Source organism: Anoplophora glabripennis, unplaced genomic scaffold (genome assembly GCF_000390285.2).
Source record: "Anoplophora glabripennis isolate ALB-LARVAE unplaced genomic scaffold, Agla_2.0 scaffold284, whole genome shotgun sequence".
NCBI lineage: Eukaryota > Metazoa > Arthropoda > Insecta > Coleoptera > Cerambycidae > Anoplophora > Anoplophora glabripennis.
In genome coordinates this window covers 365,011-377,278 of record NW_019416385.1, presented here as the reverse complement: position 1 = coordinate 377,278, position 12,268 = coordinate 365,011, and the positions used below count along the sequence as shown (strand labels likewise).

Below are 12,268 nucleotides of genomic sequence, written 5' to 3'. Positions count from 1 at the left end.
ATTCGTATTCAGCGACCCCAAAACCATATAGATACCATGGTCTTGTCTTTCGGACCTTCCACTTTTTTGTGGGGCTGTGTTATGTGGTGTTATCTGATTAATATGTTAATATTTTTTAAGTCTGTTTTGGACCAACGGAGCATTAAAGATTGGAATGGCGAATATGTTAATGGTTTTAAACTGATTTTTTACACGTTTATAGTTTATAATTTGTGACGTAGAAAACATCATTTGATCAAGCATTTTAGTTGTAATTATCACATCTTATGTAGACACATCCTGTAGGATCCCATAAACCTTCATTGACCTGTCATTATAATGAAAGTGATTCACGTCACATCATTTAATAATAACGGATGAGTTACAAACCAAGAATTTGACAAGGAGATTGAAAAATTACCCTGCTGATAAACAAGCGATGTTATCTGGCCAAGACAGGTCATATCCCTGGTGCGAAGGCAAGGCCATAGTTACCTAAGCAAATCGTGTTAAAAACCAGCAGTTGCACTGAACCAGGATAAGGTTAATATATTAATTATGCTCATTTACAAAACATATAAAGAACCTGCCGGCACCCGTATGTGCACTCTGTGCATTGATACCAGACAGTGAACGTGGAATATCTGAAGAATATGAAGGTCCTTGCTGCTTTAATAGCTGTTTGCGTGGTAGCTTCACTGGTGCAGGTATTTATTGTCTATTTTCTAAGAAAATACAGATTCACTTCTGTAATGTTTCTTAACTTCATCTTTTATTAATTCAGATTCAGTATTTACAATCAACTTTCAAGTGTATATGAACGCATAATAACATAGTGCAAAATAATGCAGAGCTTGATTTTAATTTATAATTAAATACATTTTTTAAAAGAACTGACAAACAGAAAGCCTAAAACTACTCGTTAACAAATGATACGTCAACGCCTTAATATAGCATTTTTTATCAGAGGTCATTCTCGTGGCTATCTATTATTACTTTAGTCATAAAATCAAGTTTAGCAGGTTCTACTCTTACTTACGTTTTTTCAACAAATTATATCGTAATTATTTTACACATTAAGTGTCACATGGTACATATCGCTGCACTTTTAAATAATCGATTTAATGTTTGAAAGGTTTGAGATATTTATATACCTGAGAAGAAGTTTTATACAGGGCTAGTTATGTTACCTTATACTTTCAGCAAAGCCAAAAAAAAAAAGAATTAAAATAAAATAATGGTAACAATAAACTGATAGCAGTTCTTAAGAGCTTTACTATTCCTCATGGATGGGGCATAAATCGCAGTTTATGACCAAGTTTTCAAGAACTACAGACGAACTAGACTCCGAACTTAGTACTGTAGATATCTACATTACTAAGACTATAATTAACAACTTGCGTCAAAAATTTTTATTTATTTATTTAGTCTTCATAATTTCATAAGCTTGCAACTAATAAAGATCGATAAATTTTAATTTTTTTAGTCTTTTTTGTTTGATTATACGTTGAAAGAGTATTAAGTAAAAAATATATAAGAATTCACGAGTGATTTGGAAAAACAAAATGGAAGGAAAAAATCTCGAATTGTATACGTCAATAATAGCTTCTCTTTCGGGACTGAATATTGCTGAACATTATATCTGACTTGTAGTCACTATTACTATCTGTTTTGATCGTAGTTCTAAGATTGTCTAACCTGAACAGATCGCGAAAATTGCAAATATTCAGTGGTGGAGTAGTCATAATATGTAGTTTGACATATGGGTTCTAATCTTCATTTTTCATGCTTTGTTTGTTGTTTTAAGTAGTAAATTTAAAAAGCGAGAAAAGCATGTAGATCCTGGTGCTACAAGATATTATCATGAAGTACAAAGCAACATAATTTTCAAAGATTTATTTAGAATTGACAAAATTATGAAAAAATTATATTTACCATTAAGTAAAATATTTGTTGTTTCAACGTCTGCCTTTACTAAAACATCTCTGTCTGTAAAGTTTAAATTTAAAGTGACTACTTCTACAGCCATAACACAATCCATCATATAACCCTGAACGATTTGTGGCTCTCCATCCAAACAGATAACAAAAAATGTCAAGTGTACAAAACAAAAAGGTTAAGTTACCCACTAAGATATTCGCTAAATATACCAACACAATATTCAGCTGAAATGTGAAGTGTTCAGTCATTTGATGTAAATTTGTGACGTCATATGTAGTTTAAATATTCTCGCAAGAATGAAACATACTTAAAATTCACCAAAGAATACGAGGTTTCATTTTTAGTCACCATTTGTGAATCACCCTGTATATTTTACTAACATCTAGCGTACACTACCGCTTCCTTAAATATTTCCAGCGTTAATATTTTATAATTTCCCTTTAAATTCTGTACATTTTATATATAGTAGATCAGTATTACCTATAAAATATATTTTGTTAATTTTAGAGGCACAATATTAATAAATTAATCAATTTTCTAGTATTCTGTTCATATCTTACATATAAAATTTGTCAATTTTAAGTGTATTGTTTGCGGTAATAGAAATAGGTATTTAAAAAATAGTTGTATTTTTTAATAAAAAAAAACATGCTGGTTACAAAAAAATTACAAACAAATTTTAACTGTTTATAACATTTCTAGCTACTTATTTATAGGTTATAGTTCAAGTAAGATATTTTGCACCATATAATTACAAACCAAGTAATTACTGAACTTCATTTTCTTTGTTAGGGTAATAATATAGATGGTGTTTTGACCTTCAAAATCGCAGGATGGGCGCGAAATTATTCGACCAGTTATCCTTGCAGATAAACGATACTACATGTATTCTTTCATTAACTTTTCAACAATACGGAAAATTTTAGACTTATTAATGAAAAGTAAATGTTATATATAGAGAATTATATTAAATTATTTCTTATTGTAGATATTTAAAATTATTAGGTACCTACAAAGTTGCCTTTGATAACTACTCAAACTCAAAATAAACAATATAATAGTACAAGTTCCTATGACACATTTTAGCACATTCATTGTTAATGGAACTACATAATCTCAAAGTTATTTCTTATTAATTGATATTCTGTCATAACATTTTATTAACATACTTCTTATTGGTAATAATTTGCGCTTATGAAAAAAGGACCATAGAAATTCTCAAATTCTAAAACACTTAAGGGCCCTTTATTTACTCGAAAATTTATCATAACTTTTTATTTATGTTTTTTTTACAAGAATTCAATTCGATTAATTTTCAACATTTCTCACAAGTGACAATAATCAAATACGAGTAAACAGAGAACAAAATTATACAAATTTTGTGCGACACAAGAAACTAAATAATAATTGTATAAAATGGTGAGATGTTAAAATAGAAAATTCTAATTGCTCATTGCATCTGACAGCATTTCAGGAATCTGTAATTACATTAATATTCAGTTTCAAGTAATTATTAATGTCCAACTTTGACACATAATTTACATTTTAATCATACCGTTATTGGAAATCTGCCCGAATGAATTATCTTCTACAATTATAATTTCATGTGATTGACGAGTATTTACTGTTTACTTGTTTGTCGGGTTTGGCGTGTTTATACAAGGCCAATAATAATGTTTGGATGCTGGAGACACGTGACCAGTCACTGGAAGAGTTGAAAATATAATTTGCTGACAACTTTTTACTTTAATATGTGGAAAGTACGCATGTGGGATTTTTTTGGTTGAATTTAAGAATATCGACGATACCTCTGTGCAAATGAATGAGCGCATTATTATTATTAATTTTCAGTGTTATTCAGTTTTACTCAATATACAGAGAAACCCGTATGGAAATCCTTAAAAATAAAAGAATATACTAAATCATGTCAAAGATACTGTCTATTGCCCATAAATAATTTCAATTATGAGTATGAATGCAATTTCTTTTGTATTTGTTTAATCATTCTTATCTATAAATATATCATAAAGAAATGAAATTTTTGACAAATTGGACGGAGATAAATAAATTTATACCGATTTTATATTGCTTCCTTAATAAGTTATAAGCTTTTAAAAAATGTTTTATTTTATTTTTTAAGACAACTCAATTTTAAAGATTAAAAAAAAGAGGCGCTTTTGGGATAACCAATTGTGAATATCAGGTATTTTAACATTTAAAAAACATAGAAGTTGATAATTTTAAACAATCATTTGTTTTGCGCCATTTATTTTCTCTATAGAAATTTTGAGAAAGTGTTTGATTTTTGAAATGCTACGTTATTTGCTTTAAAAAATTTATATTGGTTGTTTGTAGCTAAAATGAACTGAGAAAAAATCGATCTTCCCTCTTTTCCACTCTAACCGTGGACATACTGTATAACAGAACTTAATGATTTTAAATTAAAAAATTTACTATGAATAACCTAAATTTTGATTTAAAATAGTGAATTAATTATCTAATTTCGGCACATCGAAATATGTTCTTATGTTATGCCTTATGTTCTTATGTTCTTATCACTCTCTATAAAAAAGTAAATATACAGTGTGTGTTTTAAAATTGGGGATTGTTAGCGATATTTTTCTAAACTGATATTCATTAGTTTCTCTGATCGCAGATTTTGTTCCCCAGTACTTTTTACATGCCGCCATTTTAATATAATCGAACTACAGAAAATATATTTTACCATTGCAGGCTGAACTGATCATAACTGAAGAACAGAAGTCCAAGCTCATAGGTCACCACAAAGTGTGCTCAGAACAAGTAAGTGTACAGGACGATGTCATAGAGAAACTCCTCGAAGGCGTCTTCAGCGAAGATCAATCCTTCAAAAACTACCTCTTCTGTCTGTCCAAAAGAATTGGCTTCCAGAACGAAGCTGGTGAGGTGCAAAAAGAAGTTATTATCACAAAACTGAGAGATTCCATAGAAGATCCTTCTAAGGCGGAGGAGTACACTGAAAAATGTCTTGTTAAAGAAGGAAAACCCGCTGATGTCGTGTACAAAGTAGTCACTTGTTTGCAAGAAAGTACCCCAAACGTTCTGTTTGCTTAATTATGTTAATTTTGTATCAAATACAATTGTTTTTAATTTTATATTAAATAAAATATACCCATTATTATTTTTTGTGCCTTTATGGAGGTGTTCCATAATAGGTCTAGTCCAAATCTACATATTTTTGACCTCACATATAAAAACTAAAAAAATTTAAAAATACTATTAAACTATTTTAAAACCACGATAAAAAGTTTTTCTCTGAAAAATTAATTTATGTTTGGTGTGCCCATAGACAACAAGTATGGACACATTTGTTGTGTCTTGGGTATAAAGGGACTGATCTTTTTGATTATTATTATTTAAATTTTCCTGGAATAGTACTTACCATACAAGAGTACGCATCCCGTAAGAAAATACTATATGTATTATATTTTAATAGATCGACAACTGTATCCGCAAATGGGCAACTGAAGAAAATAAATAAAATATCAATTTTTATTTAAATAAACACAGTGTATCTCAAGACACAACACCGATAAATAGCACAGAAAATTTTCATGAAATTATAATGTAGAATAAAATAAAGACAAATTACTTTTAAAGAAAAATAAAAAGCTCATTTCATAGTTATTTCATATAAAACCTAAAATATTATCAGTCAAAATTTTAAATAATACGTTTTAAATGATAAGCATGTCAAGAAAATAAATTTTAGGTACGAAGGAGAAGCATGAAGGTAAAAGAAAATGCCACAAGGAGGGCCAATTTAGAGATTTTATGAGTAAATTAATGTTAAATAATCTAGTACAAAAGAAAGTTCAAATATTATAACATCAGAAACACATAGGCTAGAAGTTTCTTATAAAAAAAATTTTGTCATGCAAAATATTATATAAAAATTTCTTGTAAATTAGTATTAAGACGTATAAAATCTACTACGCAGTTATAAAATGTAAATTACGCCGTAAGGTAATTAAAATCAAATTCATCGCAATATGCTAGAGAAATTGCGCAGTTAGAAAATGATAACATGGATACGAGCAACCAATGGCAATAGGCCAAATCAGTGAATTTACCTGGTACCGGAAAAACAAAAAACATCGTGGGAAGTCAACAAGCTGTAGAGAGGTGAAGAAAGAAGGAGATTCGAGAGACTGGTGAGGGGTGCATGTTGTCCTGTGGCTCCCCAAAACAACATCTAAAACACCAGGAAGCACTATACACAGACCCAACAGCCATCTTCAACGCACGAGAATAGCAGACAAACCACAACAATAAAGTGAGGTTAGAGAAACGTACGCAAATTGCCAGGCAGAACGAAATAAAGTAAGTCCAGTTGCATAACTGTTTTCTCCATGCCATAAAGTGTTGCAAATTTGAACTATAAAAACTATTTGTGAAACAGAAAACCCGTTTCGACTATAAACAATTTCAGTGATTAAAATTTAAATTGACATTTTTGAACATTCTATAATTTAAGTATTAATTTAGTTTCCAATGTTTGTAATATAAGTTAATTTGTTTTGAAAAACGTTTAAAAATAATGATAATCGGTTAACCAAACATTTTCTAAACTATAATAGGTAGAATAAGGCATTTCTCAGACAATTATTCATGTAAAAGTATATAAAGAAAATTTTAGTTTCTGTGTTCATCAAAAGGATTGTTTGAAATTGAAAGAAAAATAAGTAATAAATGTCATCTTGTGTAAATCTTTCAAATTTTGCTTTTATTCAATGCTTCCTACCAAAAATTAAATAGTAAAGGTTAATTAAAAGAGCATAGAACCGCCCCTATGAGGTAAGGACTCATGCTATTGATAAAATAAAGTGTTTTTTCTTGAGGGACAGTGTAGAAAATGAACATTCCTATCTACACTAATAAAATCCTATCTACACTGTGAACATTATTTATACAAAGTAAAGCTGCCGGAGGCGATGTTAGCAGTGATAAGGTAAGAAAGTCTAATTCGTCTATATTTGTCAGTGTTATTATAAAATTTTCTTATCAGAACCTATGCTCAATGGAAAATTAGATATAAACACACCCAAATGACATTTTACATTATAAAAGGCGCCCAAACGGATATTAAAAAATAATTATAAACACACAAAATTTACACACCATCACATAATACAACAACACACAACACCATTACTTACATTACATTACTAATAACAAAACAACTATAAATAATAAAATATAATAATATATGTATTCATTCTGAAAATACAAATTTTACTATTGATAGTCATTAAACAGACCAAAATAAATAGTCTAAGTACAAAATATGCATGCTTCCCCTTATAAGAAGAACATAAACTAAATAAAAGGCTACTGATAAATGTATTTTTTATACAGGGTGATTCTTACTAATACGGATAAACTTGAGCAACGATTCTACTATGAAAACAAAAAAGAATCGTTCATATGAATGGGGTTAACCTAACTAAAACCGATTCTTAACCTATATGCATAAACTTAGCTTCTTGCGGCGTGTTAAAAAATATGGAAAACAGTCCTGGCCGCCCTTTTGTAGCAATGCTCATGATTAAAATTGCTAATAATTTTTTACTTAAAAAAAAAATATTACCAGAATTACCAACATTCATGTCTGCATCTAAAAATATGTTGAAGATATCAAACATAAACCTATTGTCAGCGGCCATCTTTGAACGACCATAGCTTCTTTGTGGCTAATTTTTAAACCTATGTTTATAAATTATTTCATGTGTAGAATCAATGCTCAAAATATCTATAGGATAATCATCATCATATTATATGGGTCAAAAGTCAAATGTTACAAATAGATTCAAAACTGAAATCTGAAAAAACTTTGAAAAATCTCGACTTTTTCAAATAGAACACCCTGTGTTTTATGATTTCATTACATACCTTTCTGTAGACCCTACAATTTTTTAATAGCTTTCCCTATACCTAAATTGAGTAGTTTTGGCAAAAAAAAAAACAATTTTTATGTAAAATAACCGGATTTGCGCCCGTTCCTTTGTCGGGAAAAATATTGTAAGGGTATTTATTTTAAGTTAGCTTGCGACTATGAGAATTCTTTTTTCAAAATTCTATTCTTCCAAATTTTTTAATCTCCAATTTCACTAATAACTTTCCTAACTACGGTAACAGTGCTTGATTTTCAATATGATACGGATGAAATTTCTTCTTCAATATTTTATTTGNAGAAGAACATAAACTAAATAAAAGGCTACTGATAAATGTATTTTTTATACAGGGTGATTCTTACTAATACGGATAAACTTGAGCAACGATTCTACTATGAAAACAAAAAAGAATCGTTCATATGAATGGGGTTAACCTAACTAAAAACGATTCTTAACCCATATGCATAAACTTAGCTTCTTGCGGCGTGTTAAAAAATATGGAAAACAGTCCTGGCCGCCTTTTTGTAGCAATGCTCATGATTAAAATTGCTAATAATTTTTTACTTAAAAAAAAAATATTACCAGAATTACCAACATTCATGTCTGCATCTAAAAATATGTTGAAGATATCAAACATAAACCTGTTGTCAGCGGCCATCTTTGAACGACCATAGCTTCTTTGTGGCTAATTTTTAAACCTATGTTTATAAATTATTTCATGTGTAGAATCAATGCTCAAAATATCTATAGGATAATAATCATCATATTATATGGGTCAAAAGTCAAATGTTACAAATAGATTCAAAACTGAAAATCAAATTAAGTAGTTCAAATAATATTATGTCGAAAAATGCGTTATATCGGAAACCGTTAATCAATTTTTTTCTACTTTGACATGGAGTTCTAATTTTTTTCAACTTCAACACCACGTAGCTATCTCATTAAAAAAAAAGAAATCGTGGTGCCTTCTTTGATTTTCATAGAAGATTCTATAGGTGATATTTGAGCCATTCGTAATGGAACAATCTGTATATAATATGTACATACAATGTATTCAATATTACTTATTAAAAACTAATTCATTTACCACATTTTTGCATGAGTTTCATTATTAAATTCGTGTAATAGGTTATAGTTATTAAGGCAGGTGCAAACAACCCCAGTCTTTTTATACAGGGTGTTAAAAAAAGAGTGTAAAATATTTAAGGAGGTAATAGTGTGAACCAAAATAAGCAGAAAAGTCTCAATAAACATGGGTCCGCAAAGTAACGGTTGCGGAGATATGGAATGTTTTATGTTTTTTAGCCCCTTTTTTTATTTTGCAAAAACGTTGTGTATTTTCTTATAATAGTTGGTTGATGTTTAGTGAAATAAACAGTACGTATTTGACAGTTGTTCTCAGTGCACAAGTTTTCTTTCGCTATGGCTGGTTACTCTAACGCAGAATTAACAGACATGCATTTCATGTATGGTCGTGCTAATGGGAACGCCACCGAAGCGCGACGTCTTTATGTTGACGCTTATCCAAATCGCCAGATTCCTTCACAACGCATGTTTGGAAGAATTCACCAAAGATTGCGTGATACCGGTTCCTTGAGCAAACAGTGCCATTTATCCGGAAGACCAAGGTCGGTATCCACTCCTAGAGCAGAAGAAGAAATTCTAGCACTGGTAGAGCAGAATCCAGGTACGAGTGTGCGGAGAATATCAGCCGAGGTAGGAATTAGTGGTCCTCTTGTTTGGAGAATCCTTCACGAGCAACTGCTTTATCCATACCATGTGCAACGAGTACAGGCCTTAAATCCAATAAATGATCATCAAGCACGTTTGGTTTTTTGCCGCTGGTTTCTACGTCATGATGCTGAAGACCCTCGTTTTCTTGCAAACATTCTTTTTACTGATGAGGCCGGGTTCACAAGAAATGGAGTGTTTAATTTTCACAATACGCATATTTGGGCCGACGAAAATCCTCATGCTCTAATAGAATCTGGACATCAGGCACGTTTTTCATTAAACATTTGGATGGGTATTGTAGGTGACAGGTTTCTAGGTCCTGTTGTTTTACCAAACCGATTAACAGGCGCTGCTTACCTCAACTTTCTGCAGAACACACTGTATGAGTTTTTGGAAGACATTCCTTTGAATCAGAGGCAACAAATGTGGTTCCAGCATGATGGTGCTCCAGCTCATTTTTCCATGGCCGTTAGAGAGCATTTACACCAAACTTTTCCACATAGATGGGTAGGAAGGGCCGGACCTGTTTTATGGCCTCCAAGATCGCCTGATCTGAACCCTCTAGATTTCTTTGTTTGGGGATATTTGAAGACATTAGTGTATGGTACTCCTGTAAATAGCCTGGAAGAGCTGCAGCTACGGATTAATCAAAAGTGTCAAGAAATCCAAACCAAGGAGGGTGTTTTCGAAAGAGTTCGAATATCGTTGAGACGAAGATGTCGTGCCTGCTTGGAAATGGACGGAGGGCACTTTGAACATCTTCTGTAACTTTGTTTTTTGTTTGTTAAAAGCTTCCTTTGTCGGTTTATTCCTAATAAAATAAAATGTTTGAAAAACGAATAGTGGTCCATATCTCCGCAACCGTTACTTTGCGGACCCATGTTTATTAAGACTTTTCTGCTTATTTTGGTTCATACTATTACCTCCTGAAATATTTTACATTCTTTTTTTAACACCCTGTATATAAAGAAAATGTAATCTCATATTTTTTTAAATCGGTTTCAAAATTTTTGTGTGGTTACACAGTTTTACTAAACAACTTTTTTCTATTTCGTGTGACTTTTTTAACACTATTTTTTTCTCTCTTTAATTTCGTCTCAGATGTGATTAATCTTGGTATTAATTAAACTCTAATAATTATCTTTTCCCCGCAAGATGATCTCTGTGATATTGCACATCATCAAAATGATATTTAAACAGTTTAAAGTAGCTATAAAGCAAAGAATCAACATAACATTAAATAATATCTTTGAAATTTCGTAAATTTTCTACATTAATTAAAAGATTAATATATATATTCAAATAAAGATGAGCAATGTCCTTGGTTATCCGGACTGATTTTCTTTTTGATATGTACTTACACCTGGTTTTCTGGTGCTCTGGTTATAAACTTTTGTTTTATGTTCAACGAAACAGGGATTAGTTTTAATTTGAATGAATACAACTATCTCATGTACAGGGTGTTCCTAAATAAGTGTCGCAACGGAAAACTGTCTGGCACGTCCAATGAATTCGAGAAGGGTGCGAAAAAGTAGCTATTAATAGTGGTAATGTGTGTACAAAAGCTCAGTCCTATAGTTCAAACGATTCCTAAGTTATTGGCGAAAAACTAAAAAAAAATTAAAGTTATGACACCGTGTATCTCGAAAACGAAAGCCCGAGAGGAAAATGGAAGAGGAAAAAAATGTTTCTTTTTTCAAGAGGAATTTACAGTTTTCCGTTGCGACACTTATTTAGGAACACCCTGTATTAGAATGTATAATTATGTAATACGTATGCATGTTGCAGATTATTCACATACCATTCTACGCCCTCTTATCATCTTTACTTTCGAACTTAGGAAACAATAGTACGGGCTAAAGTTGTAGGAAATTTTCTTGTAATTTTAAAACCGTAGGTACATAATCAGATTATAGTTTAACATTATAATGATATAAAGATTGTTAGATCTATCTCTAATAATAAAAGAGATGTGATCAAAAGAATCTAAATAGTTTATTGCTAGCATACTCTTCTGGTGAAATTTTTCTTATTATTATAGGTCTATTAAACAAGTATATAGGATGTTCTGTAACATTTAATTGTTTTTCTAAGTATAGTTTGAAATCACAAGATTTCCTATAACTTTGACCCAATTTGTAAAGGAGTAGAATGTTATATGATAAGATGTTCTTGAACTAAGGATACAATCATTTATATATACTTAAACAAATATGTTCTTGACGCTCAAAACTCTGTAAATGCAATTTTTTTAAATGAACAAAATGTAACAGGTACCCCCACCCCTAAGCAGAAACAGTTGCATTCTTTTTGTTGGGTGACTTTCTAACATTAGTTCTTAATTTGTCATATAAATATCATTTAATTAGCATAATAGCATAATATTTTTCGAGTTATTAGAGTCAAGTTATTGAAAACGAATTTGACTTTTTTTAATAATCTGATTTAGATACAAAAATATAGGATAATCATCTGGATTTCTCTCGGTTCTCGAATTCGTTGAATTCGATAATCAACTACCGTTCATAATTTCCTGAATGAGAATAATTTGAAAAGAAAACGACATTTTTTTTTCTTATGTAGGTATTACTGAAAATGGTGATCACTTCCAATAACCTTCATGAAAGAATATTGGATTAGAGATATCTTCTTCATTGTTCTGTATTTCAGTTTCATTATAA

General features: G+C 30.6%; 1 protein-coding gene across 1 annotated transcript; it reads left to right on the top strand.

Moving 5' to 3' along the window:
* Window positions 1–567: 567 nt before the first annotated feature.
* On the top strand, window positions 568–5,083 carry LOC108906319. Its single transcript, XM_018709543.1, has 2 exons — window positions 568–686; window positions 4,654–5,083. Exons 1-2 carry the CDS (start codon window positions 633–635, stop codon window positions 5,011–5,013), a joined length of 414 nt encoding a protein of 137 aa, XP_018565059.1. The 5' UTR covers window positions 568–632; the 3' UTR covers window positions 5,014–5,083.
* The last annotated feature ends 7,185 nt before the right edge of the window (window positions 5,084–12,268 follow it).

Excerpts from the sequence above, each read along its gene's own strand:
- LOC108906319 (XM_018709543.1), top strand. The coding sequence starts at position 633 with ATGAAGGTCCTTGCTGCTTTAATAGCTGTTTGCGTGGTAGCTTCACTG. Across the intron at positions 687-4,653 it reads TGGTAGCTTCACTGGTGCAG|GCTGAACTGATCATAACTGA; the intron begins GTATTTATTGTC and ends TTACCATTGCAG.